Source organism: Oxyura jamaicensis, chromosome 14 (genome assembly GCF_011077185.1).
Source record: "Oxyura jamaicensis isolate SHBP4307 breed ruddy duck chromosome 14, BPBGC_Ojam_1.0, whole genome shotgun sequence".
Taxonomy (NCBI): domain Eukaryota; kingdom Metazoa; phylum Chordata; class Aves; order Anseriformes; family Anatidae; genus Oxyura; species Oxyura jamaicensis.
Genome location: NC_048906.1, coordinates 11,139,400 through 11,158,516, shown reverse-complemented (window position 1 = coordinate 11,158,516; position 19,117 = coordinate 11,139,400). Strand labels below are relative to the sequence as shown.

The window sequence follows — 19,117 nt, the reverse complement described above, 5'->3', positions numbered from 1 at the left end:
GGCGGCGGAGCCGCGCCCCGGGAGCGGAGCAGCGGGCACCCCCCCCCCGGGCGCTCTCCCTCTCCCCTCGCACCCCGGCCCTTCACGGCGCCCCCGGGAGCGCTGGGCCCGGCCCGGCCCCGGCCATGCTCGGCCTGGATGTGTGCGAGGCCGGCGGGCAGCTCCTGGAGCTGCTGTGGCTGGCGCTGTGCTACCGAGGTGAGCGGCGGCGGGGCCGGGGAGCGCGGCCCCCGCAGCGGGGGACTCCGGGGGTGGGCAGCGCCCGGGTGTCGCGGGGGTGGGCAGCGCCCCGGGCCCGGGCTGAGCATCGCCCCCGGTAGCCAACAGGTGAGCATCGGCCCGATACCGGGAGCGGGCGACGGCGCCGGGGGTCTCCTCGCCCCCCCCCCCCTGCGGCACCCGGCGCTGGGCGAGACCCCGCGCGGGTGCGTCTGTGCGCGGCCGGGCCTGGGGATGCGGCCGGGGCCCCCGCGCTGTGCCCGGCCCCCGCTGCTGCCCCAGGGACCCGCTCGGCCCGCCCCGGGGGCTGGGGGCTGGCGGCGGCCCCTTCTGCCCCCTGGCTGGGGCTTCCAGGGAAGGGCAGGAGGGGTGATGCGGCAGGCAGGACAGGGCAGGGCAGGGGCCCCAAAACCCCTGGCTGCAGGAACATCACCCGCCTTTGTGTGTGTGCCACCCACCCCCCCACAGCTGGCTGGCACCGACCAGAGCCGCTGTTTGACTCAGACCTGTTTTTTTTTATTATCATTATTTTTATTTTTATTTTTTCCTTTGAACCCTGTACCTGCAGCTGCCAGTGGTTTGGGGCAGGAGATGGGGCTGGCGGCTGCCCAGCAGGGTTGGAGCAGGGGCCGTGGTGTGGTGCCGAGGACCACACGGGTGCCTGCAGGCCACGGCAGGTTGCAGACGTGCCCCGAGCTGTGTACCACGTAGGCACGAGCTCCTCTTGCTTCATGACCGTGCGGAAACGCAGCTGGCGGCAACGCCTCTGGTCTCAGCTGTGCCACCGAGCCCCGGGGACACGCAGCCTGGCAGGGTCCCCACAGTCCTGAGGCAAGGGAGACAATGTGGCTGCAGAAGGTGGGGAGATGATTGCCCACATTCGTTTGGGGTGCACCTGAGCTCAGTCCCCCCCCGGCCCAGCAGCCCCTGTGTGTCCCTGGGGCTTGGGGGGGTCCCCTGGGGTGTCCCCAGGGCGGGACTGCCACTGCCTGTCCCCCGCAGACATCATGGCTGACAAGGAGGGGGTGACGCTGTCGCTGGAGGAGGAGGACGATGCCGACGTGGCCCTGGCGTACAAGACGCCGGAGAAGAAGAGCCTGCAGGAGATCCAGCAGCTGGACCCGGGGGATGAGAGCCTGCGGAAGTACAAGCAGGCACTACTGGGCACCATCCCTGTGGCCGTGGGTAAGGCCGGGGGCCGCGGGCTGGGGCTGGGTGCCCCGAGCACCCCCAGCACCTTGTGCCAGGCGATGCAGCCTCAGCAGGTGCAGGGAGCTGGGGCATCCCTGTGGGTGCCGTCTGCCTGTGCCCACCCCGCTGCACGGAGACACCGGCATTCCCCTGCTGCAACGGGAACGGCTGCCCGGGGACCCCGGTTGCCTTGGTTACAGGATCACCACCGCAGTTTCCATAGGAACGGGTACAGGGGACCAGGGAATTCATTGGGATGACAGAGATGGAGCGAGAGGCTGCGGGGGCTGACAGCTCGTGGCTGTCGGCACGGGGCCCCCCAGCCAGGCAGTGCCCCCCACTCCCCACGGCACCCACCCAGCCTCATGCTGCTGCTCGTGTCTGCATGGCCTGGGGCACACCACCGTCCCAGCACCCCAATGTGCCGGCCAAGGGGGTGCACGGGAGCTGGGGAGATGCGTGCAGACCAGTGGGGTGCACATTGGTGGGTTTGATGCCAAGGTTTGGGCTGGCCTGAGATGTCCCTGAGCCCTGCCTGGGCTGCCTGCCGTTCACCGGCTCCTGGCTGTGGGCACCGCAGCCCTTTGGGATGCTGCAGGGGTGCGTGGGCAGGGAAGGCCCTGGGAGCACACAGCGCAGCTGCTCTGGGACTGGAGGTGCCAGCCCTGGGCGGGCTGGGTAAGGCCTGCACCCTGCCGTTTGTCCCTAGATGCCAGCGTGCCCAACGTGCAGGTGACGAAGCTCACCCTGATGTGCGAACAGGCGCCAGGGCCCATCACCATGGACCTTACAGGTGAGCGCTGGTGGGGGGGCTCTTGTGGTGGGAGGGAGGAGGAGGAGGAAGGGGTTCTGGGCTGATGGTGCTGCCTCCCACCGCAGGAGACCTGGAGGTACTGCAGAGCCGTCCCTTTGTGCTGAAGGAAGGGGTGGACTACAGGGTGAAGGTGTCCTTCAAGGTAAGGCAGATGCGGGGTGCCCTGTGCCCACCGGCTGAGCTGGGCACAGCCCTGCTGCTGCCCCACGGGGTGCATTCTGCCACCCACGGGTCCATGGGGCCTCTGTCCCTTGCCCACCTCTGGCTCTGTGCCCCTGCAGGGGTCCCTGCCCACCCTGGCAATCCTTTCTCCCCAGCGTCGCTGCCAGCCTGGGTCCCTGCCACCTTTGCTCAGTGCCCAGTCCTGACCAAGAGGCCAGATCCTGGTGTAGGGCTTTGGGGGTGGGGGAGAGGGGGGCACCCCAAAGCCCAGGGGACCCCAGAATGGGGGGGGGGGGGGGAGGGGGCACCACGTGGTGCCATGCCACAGCACCCCTGCCCTCTGCCTTGCAGGTGAACAGGGAGATCGTCTGCGGGCTGAAGTGCCTGCACCTCACGTACCGCCGCGGCCGGCCGGGTGAGTGGGGGCCGGGGCCAGGGATGGGGGCTTCGCTGTCCCGGCCCCGCTCACTCGTCCCCCTCTTGTTGCCTTCTCTCCCAGTGGACCGCGACGTCTTCATGGTGGGCAGCTACGCGCCGCGGGCCGAGGAGTATGAGGTGGTGACGCCAGCTGAGGAGGTGCCCCGGGGCCGGCTGGTGCGCGGCTCCTACCGCGTCCGCTCCCTGGTCACCGACGATGACAAGACGGAGCACCTCTCCTGGGAGTGGGGCCTGTGCATAAAGAAGGCCTGGGAGGACTGACCCCCCCAGCCCTGCACCCCCGCCTTCCGCCAGCTCGGGGACGCGGCTCCAGCGGCCCCGGGGACCCCTTGCTGCCTGCCGGCGCTGCCGCGCTCGCCCCATTCATGTTAAGGTGTGGGGGGGTCCCTTAGCAAGCGGGCACCCACGGTCGTGGTCTTCGCAACCAAAGTTATTTTTAATTGCTGTTTTTTTTTAATACTGATGCCCGACTCGTCCTTGCGGCATCTCCATCGCTGGGTCTGTGGCTGTGAACCTGCTGTAGCGCTGAGCAGGGCCTGCCCGGCCGCGGGGGACGGGACTGCCGCGCGGTGCCGAGCTGCCGGCCCTGTCCGACTGCCCGGTGGCAGGCTGTGCTCTTCCATCGCCATTAAACCGTACAGACTTGTCTCTTACTGCTGTGTCCGCGCGCCCCTTGCCTTTGCCCGCCCATCCCATGGCTGTTCCTTGTCCCTGGGCCAGGTCCCGCTGCGGAGACGGGAGGCTGGAAAACAGCCACCTGGTCCCGCTGCCTTATCGGTGGTGCTGGGCAGCCAGTAGCGGAGGGCCACGAGCTCCTGGGGACCGGCACCACCCGCCCCAGGGCCCTTATCTGGCCCCTCTCCCCAGTGCGCCGGCTTTGGCAGTGGCGGCTGGCAGTGGTGGCACCATGCGGGGCTCCGGGGCCCGGCTGCTTTGGCTCTTGGTGCTCTCGCTGGCCTGGCTGGGCCCGGCCTGGGGGGACAGCGAGGGGCTCAAGGGCCAGGAGGAGGATGGGGAGGTGGTGGCGGAGGAGGAGGAGGATGAAGATGATGATGTGGTCTCGGATGAGCTTGAGGAGGAGGACAGCGTCCTGGTGCTTCACGAGCACAACTTCGACCGTGCCTTGAGCGAGTTCCGCCTGCTGCTGGTGGAGTTCTGTAAGTGTCCCCAGTGCGGGCAGGGGCTGGGGACAGGCAGGAGTACAGGGCAGAGCCATGAGTGCAGGGCAGGGGGCAGAGGTGTGGGGCAGGGGCATGGGGACAACAGGGCTATGGGTATGGGTAAGAGGGGCAGGGGCACAGGACAGTGTGACAACACGAGGGCATAGGGTTTGGTGGAAGGGCACACAGTGTGAGGCAGGGGCATGGGCTATGGGGCAGGGACACAAGGTGGGGTGTAGGACATGGAAGAGTGTGGGGACATGCTGGAGCATGCCAGGCCCATGTGTAACATGTCCTCGGCCACCCACTGAGCCCCACCCCTGGGGACCAGGGACACCCACACGTGCTGGGCTCTCTGTGGGTGACGCTGGGCCCCCACGCAGATGCACCGTGGTGTGGGCACTGCCAGAGGCTGGCCCCCGAGTTTGCCCAGGCAGCCGCCATGCTGAGGAACGGGTCGGAGGCGGTGCGTCTGGGCAAGGTGGACGCCACGGCGCAGGTGAACCTGAGCACCGAGTTTGGCATCAACGCCTACCCCACGCTCAAGCTCTTCCGTGATGGCAACCGCACTCATCCCCTCGCTTACACCGGTAGGGCCACGGCACCGCATGAAGGCCGCGGTGTCCACAGCGGTGGGGCACTGGGAGGGGCGCGTGGTGGTGAAGGGGTGGCAGCGTGGTGACGGCGAGTGGGTGGCAGCGATGCGATGGTGAATGAGGTGACAGCAGGCAGCCTCGTGGTGGTGGCGGCAGCGTGGGCATCTGGGGGTGGTGGCCTGGGCTGGGGGGTTGGCAGTCTGGTGATGGCGGGTGGGTGTCTGGGGTGACGGTGGCAGCCCCACTCCACATGCCAGGCCGCATGGACGCCGAGGGCATCGTGCGCTGGATGCAGCGTCGGGCCGGCCCCAGCACCACGCTGCTGCAGGACGCCGACACCGCGGCCGCCTTCATCAGCGCCCAGGACATGGTGGTCGTGGGCTTCTTCAAGGTGGGCCAGGGACCAGGCTGGGGCTGGGCCAGGGCCAGGGCAGGTCTCATGGTAGGGCCATGCAGGACCTGCAGGGCGAGGCGGCCCAGGCGTTCTACGAGGCGGCTGGTGAGGTGGTGGATGTGGCGTTTGGTGTGACCGAGGCGGATGAGCTCTTTGAGGTATATGGGCTGTCAGTCGACACTGTCTGCCTCTTCAAGAAGGTGAGCAGGGCTGGGGAGGGTGGGGGTCCATGGTGGGGACCCCTGGCGCTCACTGGCCTGCATCCTGGCAGTTCGACGAGGGACGGACAGACTTCCCTGTGGACCCAGCACAGGGACTGAACGCAGCCGAGCTCACTCGGCTGCTCCGCGTGCACAGCCTGGAGCTGGTGATGGAGTTCTCCAACGAGGTACAGCCCCCGTCCCACCCTGTCCCCAGCACCAGCCACGGGGTACCCCAGCCCTCACCGTCCTCCCACTCCCCGCAGACCTCCAGCCGCATCTTCGGTGCCAAGATCCCCCACCACATGCTGCTCTTTCTCAACAAGTCCGTGGAGGAGCAGCTGGCGCTGCGCGATGACTTCCGGAAGGCTGCCAGCAGTTTTCGGGGAGAGGTGAGGCGGCCTGGTGGTGGGCATGGTGAGGCCCCTCGAGGCGCCCTGGCCTCAGTGCTGCCTGTCCCCCCGCCCAGGTGCTCTTCGTAGTGGTGGATGTGGATGGGTACGGTGCCACTGTCCTGCCCTTCTTCGGCCTGACACCCGCTGATGCCCCCACCTTGCGCTTCATCAAGATGGAGAACAACCGCAAGTACCAGATGGCTGAGGAGGCCTTCTCGGCCACAGCCGTGCGTGACTTCGTCCAGGCGGTGCTGGATGGCAAGATTAAGGTGAGAGAATCATGGCTGTGTCAGCTAGTGCCAATGCTGCTTTCTGGTAGTGTTGGGCTGTTAATTCTGAAGCCTAATGGTGTCACTTGCATGGTGACCACCAGCCAACAGCTCACTGATGCTTGTGCAGCCAGACCTGAGGATTTGGGGGTTATATAATCATAGAATAGGTTGGGTTGGAAGGGACCTTACAGACCATCTAATTCCAATCCCCCCCCCACCAGACCAGGTTGCCCAAAGCCCCATCTAGCCCGGCTTCAAACACTTCCAGGGATGGGGCATCCACAGCTTCTCTGGGCAACCTGTTCCAGTGCCTCACTGCCCTCATAGTAAAGAATTTCTTCTGAATAGCTAATCTAAACTTACCCTCTTTTAGTTTAAAGCCATTCCCCCTTGTCCTATCCCTACACCCTCTGACAGAGTCCCTCCCCAGATTTCCAGAAGCCCCCTATAGGCACTGGAAGGCTGCTGTAAGGTCTCCCTGGAGCCTTCTCATCTCCAGGCTGAACAACCCCAGCTCCCTCTGCCTGTCTTTGTTCGAGAGGTGATCCAGCCACTTGATCATCTTCGCAGCCTCCTCTGGACTTGTTCTAATATATCAATGTCCTTCTTGTGTTGAAGGGCCCAGAGCTGAGCACAGGGCTCCAGGTGGGGGTCTCACGAGAGTGAAGCAGAGGGGGACAATCCCATCCCTTGCCCTGCTAGCCATGCTGCTTTTGGTGCAGCCCAGGATACATTTGGCTTTCTGGGCTGCCATGCTGGAAGCTCATGTTGAGTTTTTCATCCACAAACACCCCCAGGTCCTTCTCAGGGCTGCTCTCGATCCATTCTCTGCCCAGCCTGGATTTGTGCTTGGGACTGCCCCAGCCCAGGTGCAAGACCTTGCACATGGCCTTGTTGAACTTCTGGAGGATCGCACAGGCCCACCTCTCAGGCCTGTCCAGGTCCCTCTGGATGGCAACCCGTCCCGCTGGTGTGCCAACCACACCACACAGCTCGGTGTCTTTCGGCATCGATCCCAGTGCCCATGTCACCAATAAAGACGTAAAACATTGCCGGTCCCAGCACTAACCCGAGGAACACTGCTCATTACTGATTTCCACCATGACATTGAGATCTTGACCATCCAACCGATTCCTCACCCACTGAGAGGTCCATCCACCAAATCCATGTTTCTCCAATTTAGAGACAAGGATATCATGGGGGACAGTGTCAGATGCTTTGCACAAGTCCAGGTAGATGACATCACTTGCTTGTCCTGCAACTGATTATGCAAGGGGAAAAAAAAAAAAAAAAAAAAAACAAACAAACAACAAAACCTTTATGGGAAATGAGGCAGGAGATCATCAATATTGAGCCACACAAGATAGGATGAAAGTAGAGAGGGAGCAGGGAAGAGATTGTCCAGAAGTCAGCACAGGAATGCTGAACAGGGCTGGGTACCACGCTGGGGTGGTGGGGATGGTGTCTGGCAACTGGTCCTGGTGTGCCTGGGTCTGATGGGTCTGCAGGTGGTGGTGGGGGGATGTTCCTGGCAAACCCTGGCCCCTGACGCCTGTGTCCTAGCACTACTCACCATGGGCTGTGGCCATCCTGCTTGTCCCCACAGCCACATCTGCTGAGCGAGGAGCCCCCTGAGGACTGGGACACACGACCTGTTAAAGTCCTCGTGGGAAAGACCTTTGAGCAGGTGGCATTTGATGAGACCAAGAACGTCTTTGTAAAATTCTGTAAGTGCTGTGGCTCCCCGTGACCTTCCTGAGCTCCAGCAAGGGGCTGAGGGCTGAGCCCCCTTCCCACGCCAGGCCCTCACCTGAGGAACTGGCCCTGGCAGCCCCAAATCCTGGTCCCCTAGCTCAGCCTGGGTGTCCTCCCAGCACTGTGCCTGTCGCGCAGATGCGCCGTGGTGCTCCCACTGCAAGGAGATGGCAGCTGCTTGGGAGGAGCTGGGTGAGCGCTATAAGGACCACGAGGACATTGTCATTGCTGAGATGGATGCCACGGCCAATGAGCTGGAGAACATCACCATCAGCGGTTACCCCACACTGCACTATTTCCCTGCTGGGCCGGGCAGGAAGGTAGGGTACAAGGCATGCGGGGGGCACCTGGGGAAGGGGGCTGGGCCCGGGCATCACTCCTTATCTTCCTTCTGTTCCATGACTCCAGATGATTGAGTACAGGAGCACCCGAGATGTGGAGACCTTCTCCAAATTCCTGGAAAATGGGGGGACGCTGCCTGAGGAGCCACCTGTGGTCAGTAAGGTCCCCCCTTCCCTGGGCCGGGGGTTTCCATCCACCCCAGGATGGAAACTGGGATGCTGGGCAGGGGATGGACCCTGCTCTGCCCCACAGCAGGATGGGGACGGGGTGTGTGGCCATCCTTGTCTTACTACCACCTTCTGCAGGTGACCAAGACCCCCGAGAACAGCACAGGCACAGAGGAGCTGAGTCCGTCAGGCACGGCTGAAGCCCGGGATGAGCTGTGAGCTCCGTCCCACTTGCGTGGGTGCTATAAATGCCCTGGAAACAACGTGGGCTCTGGTTTTTGTCTGCAGCTCTGCAGCACTGTGGGGGTGCAGCTGCCGGCAGCCCCGGCTCACCTGATGGGTGCCACATTTGCACTGGCCAGGGGCACGCAGTCCTCAGTGGCATCTAAGGGGAACACAATGGGTTCACATCTGGGGTCGTGGGGCAGAGCCCCCTGACTACAAGCTGAACCCAGGGAGTGTCTCCCATGGGGCAGCTCACCCACAGGTGACAGACCGCTGGTTCACCAGAGATGGCTGTCACCATCCTCAGCCCTGTACCCATGCTAAGGGCCTGGTGGCGGTCTCATCCTGCTGCTGTCAGGACCCCAGGCACCGTGCCCTCGCCTTGGCCTGGCACTGCAAGGCCTTGGCCCTGGGCAAGCCCCATGGGTTGGGTGCTGTGAGGGTCCTTTCAGCTCCCCAGGGCCCTGGATCCATCATGGCTCTGGGCACACTGTGGTGCTCATCTTTGCAGGCCCACAGCAATGTGTGGGCCTGGGGTTGTGCTGTCAGGGGGCAGGTGATGGAAGAACGAGCCAGGGCTTTCTGCTTCGTGGACCTCAGGCAGCCCTCCTGCCCCAGGTCTGGGTTGCATGACCATGCAGCAGCCCCAGGGATCAGGGGAGCCCCAGGAGGTTGTCACAGCTAGGGAAGGCAGGATAAGTAAAAAAGGGGGCTCTAAACACTCTTTGAACTTCTCCAGACCCTGGCTCACAGCCTCTGGGACCCCCTGTGTCCCTACAACCCCCAGCACTGTCCCCTTTCCCTGTGCCTGCTGCTCTCAGGCTGTGGGCAATGGCTCTGGGGACAGAGCCCTGAGGGGCTGTGGCCTCCACGTCCACCCTGGGGGCTCCCCGAGCAGTCCCACCCACCCGTCACCCCAACTGGCTCCCCTAGGCCTGGATCTCTGCTCCGCAGGGAAGGAAGAAACCAGCAGGCATTGGGATGTGGGGTTTTATTTCATTTTATCCAAGTACCTTTGAAAAGATCATTGTACAAGTCAGCACATGAGGATGCACAGGAGACATCGCCAGGGCTGCACAGCCAGCGGAGGATGCTGCGCTTAGCAAATGTACATATTTACAGGGAACCCCTTAGAAAAAAAGGGGGAGACGGAAATCCCAGGCATGGTAACAACCTCACCAGACACAACATGATCAGAACTTAAAAAAGAGGGAGGAAAAAAATGTTCTTAACGCTGTTCTCTGGCTGAAAACGATTGCAGATTTTGCTGGACTTCACATAGTGATAGGCAAGTCACAGGACCGTGTTTAAAAGGCACTCGGTGACATATACAATAGGCTGAGCCAAATCCCCATGCGGTGCCACGCACACAGGGCCCCCAGCCCCACAGGCAGCTGCACCATGCTCCAAGGTGCTGCAGCAGCAGAGTGCAGAGCCAGGACACGCAGCTGGGCAGGGCAGGAGCTGATGTGGAAGCCCCCAACGAGCTGGCGTTGGGGGATGCGAGGGGGCCGGTCTCGCTGAAGGAGCCAGCACAGAGCTGCAGCTGCTTGGGTCTGAAGTATGGCCCGGGCTGGTGGGCAGGGCAGGACCAGGGGCAGGGGCAGTGCAGGTGGGAGCAAGTAATCCCAGGAGGCTGCCTAGAGTCCCATCTGCACGCTGGTGGCTGTCCCTCAGAGTGAGTGCAGTGTTTGGGTGACCTGGCCCTAAAATAGCCCCACAAAATGGCATCAACAACTCCCTTCACTACTAGCACTGGACAGCAGTGCCCTCACGTGACCTCCCCAGAGACACAGAACCTGAAAAAAAGACTCAAGACTCATAAAAGGATGGGTTTTGTCCTCATACTTGAAGTGTCTCATTGGTTTCCTCCCCATACTACATGTCTCCTAAAAAGACTCCTTGACCAAAGCCTGACCTTGGCACTGGAGGCCTGAGCATGTCTGCAGGGGGCACACGGGTGCCAGCCCTCTGCGGAGCTGCTGCTCCCTCCTGGGAGGAAAGGTCTTCTCCAGGAACAGGGCACACGTGGAGGACAAGCACAGGATGGGGGATGCCAGTGCCCAGCCTGCCGCCCCAGCTCCACAGCACGGGGGTGGGAGCCGCTCCTCACGGATGTCCCACGGCCCTGCCAGCTCGTACCATCCCCTGTGGCTCTGGTACAAGGCACCACAGGAAGCTCCCAGCACTGAGAACTGCCACTGACCCTTCTTTCCATCGGGGAGTCACTCAATCTCACAAAGCTCAGGAGAAAAACCACCCTACCAGGTCCAGTAGCTGCGACTGCCAGGGAGGCAAGAGGCCGACTTGTTCAAAACGTCTCAGCAATCTTCGGAGGTGCGCAGGAACCGCAGAGGAGGGCCCCTCCGGAGAGCAGCAACGCCTTCCACACGAGTGGGGGACAGCAGCTCGTTGGGCCAGGCGCGCTCTGCCCCGCTGCAGCAGCGTCCGCTCAGGAGCCATCCACACGGAGGGGACAGGGAAGGGTGCTGTGAAAGCGAGGACCACACTGAGTTTGACGGATGGCTGTACACTTTGGGTGAATTCTGCAGTACCTGTACGTTTTACATTTACATAAGAGCACTGTGACATTGGAAATATTTTCCTTTTATTACAATATATCAAAAATATGCAGCTTTAGTAAACAAGGTCATATTACACTTTCTAATGCACTGTACAATGCTACATTACACTTATATTCGGTATGGAGAGGGAGCCCAGGCTCCCACTGGCAGGTTCGTGGGGTGAAACGACTTCCACTGGCAAAACAGCTTGCACAGAGCACGCTGCCGCCCTCCGCCCCGGGCTCGCCCAGCGCCTGCTGGAGTAGCACCGCCAGCGTCAGCCCCAGACCTTCTCCTCCGGTCCCAGAGTCTTTCACAGTCCTTTCCTTAAAGCCTTCGCAGCCTCACAGCCTAGTCGCCTAGTCGATCTTTTCCACCTTCCCGATGATCTTCTCTTCGAAGATGGGCAGGATGGTGTCATCTTCCCGCACCTCCTCGAAGACCACACCACAGTCGAACTCATCACTCACTTTCTTAAAGTAATACCTGAAAACCCAGAAACACGGCGACAGAGAGAGGTGAGTGGCCACGTGGGACACCAGTCATACCCAGATACAGGGTACAGCACTCCCTGAGCTAATGGTGAACGGGGAGCAGCTCCAGCAGATGTGGAGGCGACTGAGGATAGCATCCACCCGTCTTCTCTCTGACGAAGAGAGTGGTCAGGATTCGTGCCGGCATATTGAGGCTCAGGCCCTGAATCCAGACCCATTCACAGCTCTCACAAAAGCTGGCTGGAGGTCCCCGTGTTGGTGAGACCCTAGAACATTTCTAGGCAGCCTTTCCCAAGGCAGTTCCTACTTGGAAGGGGTGACTGGCAGAGCTACACACCCCATGCCTGGCTGCCACACAGAGGACAGGCACTCTGAGACTCCAGTAGGGCCCAACCTCTTTGTCCTCACTGGAGGAAACCCTGGGAGTTGAAATGGCTCTGGAAGCTGAAGGGTTCCCCAGAGCATCATCAAGCACTGGTTGCTGCTGCTCCTTACCAGCCCAGGACACCGTGCAGCCCTGAAATGTCTGTTCAAGGTACGAACTGTGATGCAGGGCATTTCTGGTAGAGAACCCGATCTCCCGTGTTCCTGTAACCTGCTTCTTCAACAACCAAACCTTTCCAGCCAAACACAAATATAACCCTGCTTCCACGAGGCAGGATTGCCGCTGCAAGTACTGGTTCTGCCCCTATTTACAAAGTACATTCCTGGCTCATGTTGGGACTTATTTTTTTTAAGTGCAGGAACCTCCAGTGGCAACCAGGCATCTTTACTGTGCTGCTGTATTCCCACTGCAGCACAGCCTGAGAGCCCTCCTGGAAGGCTCTGGAGAACTCCAGGACCACCCTGACCTACCTCCACCATGGCTCCTTCACCTTGGCAGGAGCAGCACCCCTGCATCCCGGTGGTGGCATCTGCCAGGGGTTGTTGACAGTCTGCAGGCACCACGCTGCACGCAGTGGTGCCCTTACCTGTAGTTCCCTTTCTTGGTCAGCAGCTCCTTGAACTGTCCCAGTGTCACCACGCGCCCTTTGACGAGGGTGCGGTAAGGGATTGGCTCTCCGCAGAAGTAGTAAGCAACCACGATGTTCTCACACGGCTGGGAGGCACCGCTGCCCGGTCTCTTCTGGGGCTTCAACCTGTTGTACAAAAATACAAGCAACCTGCTGAGTATGGTGCCCAGCACATGGTGCTCAGCACAGCTTCTGTGCCAACACCACCGCTGGGTGCCAGTCTGGGTATGGGGCTGCCCAGACAAGGGGTTCAGGTCATGTTCCACCACAGGTGGCAAGGGATGGGCAGCAGGAGATGTGACGTGGCCTCTGAGTGAGCCTGGGACAGGCAGGCAGCCTGCTGTGGTGGTCCTGCAGCTCCTCAGGCTCTGTGGGGAAAACAGAGGCTCTGATGTCAAAAAAAGGAGCTGTCTCAGGGCCACTGGGCTAGCAGCCAACTTGCTGAGATTGCTGCACAGGGGGAACATCTCAAACAGCTGAAGAGGAGAGTCCATCCAAGCAATTACATGGCTTTTTTAAGAAGCCATGTGGCTTCCCGGCTCATCCTTTCCAGCACCAGTGCTGGCAGGGAAGGGAACCTGTTGGTGAGAGGAGAACAGCTCAAGGACAGGCTTCGCTGCCTGTCCCGTCCATGCAGGGGAACCAGGCCCAGTCAGGCTGATGGCTAACTACACATATCCTGTCTGTGCTGCCTGATGGATTTTGGAAGGCTGACACTACCCTCAAACCCCTGAACTGACTTTAAATCTCCTGTGTTCCTGACTCTTGAGATGTCAGGCCGGTCTCTGCTTCCAGCCCACATGCTGGCGTTTGCTATGTGGTGCCATCACTACACTGGAAGTGTCAGCCCAGTCCTAGCCCCATTTTCAGAGGCAGACCAAAGTAGCAACAATACAAATAATGGTACTTGGCACTGCTGTAGAGCCTTTCACCTGGGCACTGCAAATGCTGCACAAGCATTTGAGCAGCCTGCACAAAATCATAACTTGGCATGTGTGGTCTCAGCAGAGGCAGCGTTCTCGTTCAAAATCACCTAAAAGAAATTTGGCAGCTTTAAAATTATTTTAAAAGCACACCGGGTAAAAAAGATGATTTTGTATTTATATGACTGGAAAGTTGCTATAAAAACAGAATTTGCCAAGCCCATGAGCTAATCCCGGTTTTGGAAATGACTGTGACCCTAACCTTTAAACACTGGCTCACAGGCACAGCGCCTTTTTAATGGCATACCCACATAAACATTGGCTTCGCAAAGCAAGACCAGAGAATTTTTTCACCCCTTTCTAAATCCATGAGAGGTCTAAAGTTCAACTGAACAATGTTTCTGGTGCTTGCTCTGCCTGGGAGACCTCTGGGGAAAACGCCGCCTCCTGAGAGGTGCGGGTCTGCTCGTGGTGCCAGCAGAGCTCTTAGAACCCATCCTCATATCAAAGTGCAGGATGCCCTTTAGCTAGAAAAACATTAAGAAACTGAATCATCCTTGGGAAAAAAAATCTTGCATTTAAAGGAAAAATGGGTCATAAATTCAGGCAAATACTGTGCATCCTGTAAGCTAGAAGTTAATTGAAGGGGTTTGGAAAACCTCAAAGTCCCTAAGCTTCTCTTAATGCTGCTAGAAACAAGTCATGACTACGAGACAGCTGCTCTGTGCCCAGGGGACCTGGCACGCAGGCTCCTGGGGACGCAGCGGCGTGCACAGCACAGGCAGCACGACGCTGGCGCCGCTGTCCCACAGGGCTGCTGGGTGAGCAAGCCTTCATCAGCCCAGCACCTCCTGGGCTTGCAAATGCCCACCCACTATGACAAACGCCCTGAGCCCCCCGAGGCCTGCCATGGTAGAAGCAAGAGGGGGGCCGTGCCAATGGCCGGGAGCCTTCCTCCTGCTGGTGCGTACTTCATTCCTGAAAGGCCGTTTCTGAACGTGCTCAGACTGGCTCCTCTATCTCCTCTTCCCCAGCCTTGGAAAGGGGCCATGGGGATCGTGTGGCTTGTGGAAGGCATGCAAGGAAGAAAGAGCATCCAAAGTTTCTCCTACATCCACTAGAGAGAGAATGCCTCTTGCACGTACACGGTTTCAAGGGCTCGTCAGAACAGACAGCCCTCCTGCTGCAGACTGCAGAGAGAAAAAAGGGGATGGTGGAAAACAGGCGGGGGTCAAAGCACCAGCATCATAGCACACGGAGAGGCTGCCGATGCCTGAAAACAGAAGCTCTGTACTGCTTCACAGCACTAGAGTTAACACTAAACCCCACAGCTTTGGGTCCCCTTTTTTGACATAAATCAATGTAGGGATGGCTTCTGGGCATCTGAGCAGAGGCTGAGGGCAGCTTCAGTCCCCCTGGAGCAGGAGGGGGATGGAATCACAGCTGGCACTGCCCAGTGGGTTACAGGGACCCTGTAAGAGCAGGGGGCCACAGGCAGCAACTGGGGGAGCGGCTGGACACAAAGACAGGGCTCTTCTCCACAGGACAGGACCTGCAGAGGTAGTAGGAGCAGCTCCTGAAGGATGCTGCCGGTGATGGGACAAGAGCTAAAGGGTTAATGCCTTCTTGCAGGAAGAAAAATAATCTTTCAGAGCATCTCACAGTCACACACGCACCCCAGAACTGCAGCAACAGATCTCTAGCAGCCTGAAGTAGGGCTGATCACTGAAAACACAATTTCCCAAGCTTTCCTCTCAGGAGAACAAGGCAACACAGCTGTCTCCACTTTCATCATCTCCAAGCAATCTAGAAATCTCCTGAGACCACTTCTTACCCAGATGGGCCACCACTGAGTACGCTGCTCCACCAGAGCATGCCTAAGCCCTGCTGCATTAAAGCCTCCACCTGCGCCCATCTCCTGGGCCTGCAGTGTGACCCTCCCCAGGAATACAGACAAGTAACGCTACCTGTCCTCTTCTGGGAGCAGCTCCCTTTGCAACATCTGTCATAAAATGACACAAAATGTTATCCAACAAGGAAACAGCAGCACTGATGCAACTTACTGCATCTACACTCCACTAACCTGTCAAGAATTTCTAGCCACATAATCCAAATGGCTGATGTGAAAGGGAAGCTGAGTCTGTTAGAGCACAAGTACAACCTAGCTGTGATGCAGCTGTGCCCAGCACAGGGAGGTAGGGGGCTTGCTCCAACTCAGCCAGGGGCTGAAGAGCTTTGGAAGGCCTGAAATGCAACCGGTGGATGTGACCTTGGGAGTGTCCAGCTCTGCTCCTCTTCCAGGCTCGGCCCAACCAAATTAATGCCAAACCGAGCTCACGCTAACATTTTTGCTGGAGAGTTTCTAAAATTCTTTTGCTGCTTGCAAAACCCTTTTCTCTGCAGAGCTGGTACTAATTACTTCTTCCAGCCGTTAACATAACTGAACTGTGACACTGAGCTACAGAAAATGGCTCCAAACTGGCTGTACAGACAAGCAGCCTGATGGTCGCTGGGACAGGGCTCTCCACAAATGCAATGGGTACACCAGATCCACAGGTCATTCAGTGCTGGACATTTAATCTTGAATTGCTTCCTAGCAGCTGCCATGCAGGTATCTCAAAGATCAGTGCTCCCTGCCCCAAACCCTGTAGAACAGGGAGAGAAAGGCTGGTTCTGCAACAGCAGCGTGACTTCTTCCTGAGTATTTAGGATGCCCAGCACAGCCTGTGCGGACGCCTGTGGGACAGTGCTGGGGTGGGAGCATGCTGCTGACACCCTCCTCTGGACCCCAGGCAGAACTGGGGCACGAGCAGGGGAAGGACTTGGCTACAGAGGGCTGTGCCGGCGGGAGAGCAGCTCGTGAGCCAGGTAACCACACCGCAGGGGCAGCTGAGCTGTACAAAGCTGGCACTGTGTGTTCCCCTGCAGCCAGCTCAAGCCCATGCCTCCAGGACACCTCCAGGCTCACCACCTCCTCCCGTGCTGTGGGGACTCTGCCTCCCCAAGGCTGCCGATGAACCTGGAGGCTGGCTCCAATTTCCCAGAGCTCTCCAAAGCTCCTGACTGAAATAAAAGGTGTTTCCAGGTGAAATCCCCTCTCTGTTTCTCCTTTGCTCCGCAGCCAGCCTTGGGCAGCCCCTCTCAGAAGAGACGTGGGGTCTGTTTTGAGGCACGCTCCTGTGCTAACCGTAACAGGAGCCCTCTGAAAAGGTGCTAGCTCAGGCGTGCTCCAGCTGGAGCACCTCATCCTGCCAAAATACAGCAGAAAGATTTAAGCACCAAGAAATCCTTCACTCCCTGGGGGCAGCATCCATTCTTGTGTGCTACTGGACATGGACACATTTGCTTTTCATTAGCAGTTCCTCCCCAGCAAACGCTGCTCCCTGTTTTTCCACGCATCAGGCGGGTCAGCGGCATCACTGTGTCTTCAGAACAGCCAGGCCTTGCGAGGAGGCAGCACAGGTGTGAAAGTGGAGCAGCCACGCATGGCTCAGCCTGTTCTCTGCTGCTCTGGAGGGCATGTACCACAATGCCACGGGGTTTCTACAAAAGCCATGTTTACAATACATGCCAAGTTGCGATTAGCATATTCATGACATATGCGTACAGCCCAGGCTGGCGTTTCCAAAGTGTGTATCTGCATCTAGACATTTCTGGGAAAGGTGCGTGAATTTAATATGACTATAAATGACTCTACTAATAAACTCTATCCAATTACACCAACTGAAAGGTAGATCAAATAAACTTGGCTCAACCTGACTTGGGAGAGCCCTCTAATTACCTGTCTTTCAATCTGTCTCTGACATAAATATGCAGAAGTCTGCTACAAGGGCACTGCAAGCAAAAATAATTGGAGTTCAGCAATTAGAGGAGCTTGTTTTTAAAATTACACTCGTGTTTCTAAGCGTCAGACTTGAAAGTTTAAAGTTCTCAGAATGCAGCTATAAAGCACTGGAGTGACTACAAGCAATTCCCATTGTGAAAGGTTTTTAACGGACAAAGTGCTTTTAGCTCTTAACAGTAATTATCCAGCATTTCCAAAATGTTTTTCATCTGATAGCTTCATGTGCCTTGCAAATAATCTTCCCTGAAAGACAATACAGGAGCAGAATTAGCTCTGCAACAGGCATTAAGCTGAGTCACAACAAGCAGCAGAGACTTGGGCACAGACATGCGGTGAGGCAGTACTGCTGTAGCGGGACTAGAGTGCAGTGTTCCCATCTAGATGCCACAAGCAGCCTTTGCTGGAAGACTGGAGGAGATGTAAATAAAGAGCAAATACACACTCTTCTGTGCTTAATTCCACTGCATCCTGCTGAATTCTGCTACCACAACAACCAAGACCTTTGAAATCTCTGTGTGAGTGTGAACAAGCTGAGAGTCAGCGCCAGCAAAGAACAAGCGAGCCCATGAGCTGGAGTGCCGTTAGTACTGCAGAAGAGAGCTCTTCCCCAGCCTGCTCCTTCTAGACAGGCTCCACTTGCTTGAGTTCTCAGCAGCTCCTTCCCCATCCTTTCAGAGCTCTTCCAGACCCTCCATCCAAAAAACGCAAGCCCAGGCCTCAAGGTAGTTTGTGGCACGTGCACCACCGTGAGAGGGCACGTCAGAGGGACCGGGGCAGGTTTCTCTGACCTCTGCACATACCTCCACCCCGTTAGTGCTGGAAACTGAAACAGAGGGGGACTGGACATCTCCCTCAGCTCCCCACCTTCAGAGCAGTTCCCCCCTTCCCCCCCATGCACAGTCAGACCCTACTGCCATACCTTTGTTTAAGGGGAAGTTTTCCAGCCCTTTTTTCCTCCTCCTCCAACCTCCTGCGAGCTTCTTCCAGCTGGGTGAGAGGGTTGGGTGCTGGATTGGGCGGCATGGTAGGATCTTGGATGAAGGGGTGAGAAGGCTGGACAACGTTCCGGAGCTGGGCACTGACCCACGGATGCACTGCAACAGGTCGCTCAATGGAGAGGGGTCGGACCATGTCATGGGACAGCTGTTTCTTAGCACCTGAAGAGCTACACATAAACACAAAGGTTTTACACACATTGCCAAGCCGCTCTGCACATGCTTACAGTCACTCCTAGATGGACTACTGCTTCCGCAGCTGGGCTCAGGCACCAAGGGGAAGCTCCTCACAGCACGGCTGTGCTGTGGTTTCTGAGGGAGAGGGGAGCACCATCCAGCCACCGCAGCCCTGGGCATTTCAGGGCAGCGTGTTGCCACCTACTCTAGTGCTTTGGTGAGACATCAGGGTGAGCGACCCAACCCGGACACAAAGACCACAGATCTGCTTAAGGGCTCTCATGAAATGCACAGTGCATAGAAATAAAACCAGCCAAAGGCAGCTCAATGATATGCAGAATTCACTCAGCAGGATCCACCAGAAGATGTCCCCGTGTGTGGCGCCACCGCTCCCAGGCTGCGAGCCTCTCACTCTGAGCCACCAACGGGCAATGGATGTGGCACCAGCGTGCTCGTCCTTCCCAGCTCCAGCAGCACAACTTGCTGCCTGGCTTCACGGTGGCCTGGCACTGCCCAAGGCTCTGTCCCTCACCCCAGCTGCCTGCAGAGCAACCTGCCCCAGCCACGACTGTGAAGCAAGAGGAAAAAAACAACACACTTTTGCCACTTAGCTACTCACTAACGCAGCCGTGGCAATGGGGATGAGCCCCCAGATCCCTCCTGTCAGTGATGCCCTGAAAGCTCAGCTTTTTGCCAGAGAATGGCCAGACTGTGATTACGGATCTGTGCTCACAGGAGATCTGCTTGACTACAGAGAGATTCCCAAGACAGCCACCA

General features: G+C 58.5%; 3 protein-coding genes across 5 annotated transcripts in view; 2 read left to right on the top strand and 1 right to left on the bottom strand.

Annotated features, from left to right (window-relative positions):
- The first annotated feature begins 6 nt into the window (after positions 1-6).
- Positions 7-3,085, top strand: ARHGDIG (Rho GDP dissociation inhibitor gamma). Its single transcript, XM_035339843.1, has 6 exons — positions 7-198; positions 1,222-1,404; positions 2,120-2,203; positions 2,290-2,366; positions 2,738-2,801; positions 2,886-3,085. The coding sequence occupies exons 1-6, from the start codon at positions 126-128 to the stop codon at positions 3,083-3,085; spliced, it is 681 nt and encodes a 226-aa protein (XP_035195734.1). The 5' UTR covers positions 7-125.
- A 3-nt stretch (positions 3,086-3,088) lies between these two features.
- PDIA2 (protein disulfide isomerase family A member 2) lies at positions 3,089-8,368 on the top strand. Its single transcript, XM_035339831.1, has 11 exons — positions 3,089-3,981; positions 4,368-4,574; positions 4,838-4,971; positions 5,037-5,174; positions 5,246-5,362; positions 5,441-5,566; positions 5,644-5,838; positions 7,448-7,568; positions 7,735-7,916; positions 8,005-8,091; positions 8,244-8,368. Exons 1-11 carry the CDS (start codon positions 3,519-3,521, stop codon positions 8,322-8,324), a joined length of 1,851 nt encoding a protein of 616 aa, XP_035195722.1. The 5' UTR covers positions 3,089-3,518; the 3' UTR covers positions 8,325-8,368.
- A 938-nt stretch (positions 8,369-9,306) lies between these two features.
- The window catches only part of AXIN1 (axin 1), a 78,678-nt gene continuing 68,867 nt past the window's right edge, over positions 9,307-19,117 (bottom strand). For 2 of the 3 annotated variants that reach the window (XM_035339849.1, XM_035339846.1), the window contains 3 exons: positions 18,088-18,333; positions 12,360-12,527; positions 9,307-11,380 (listed from right to left, as the gene is read on the bottom strand). In XM_035339849.1, coding sequence (XP_035195740.1) covers positions 11,254-11,380; positions 12,360-12,527; positions 18,088-18,333 — 541 coding nt within the window. In that variant the 3' untranslated portion in view covers positions 9,307-11,253. Of the gene's footprint in view, positions 11,381-11,408; positions 12,279-12,353; positions 12,528-18,087; positions 18,334-19,117 lie in introns of those variants that run through there. The other variant, XM_035339848.1, reaches the window with a different exon arrangement.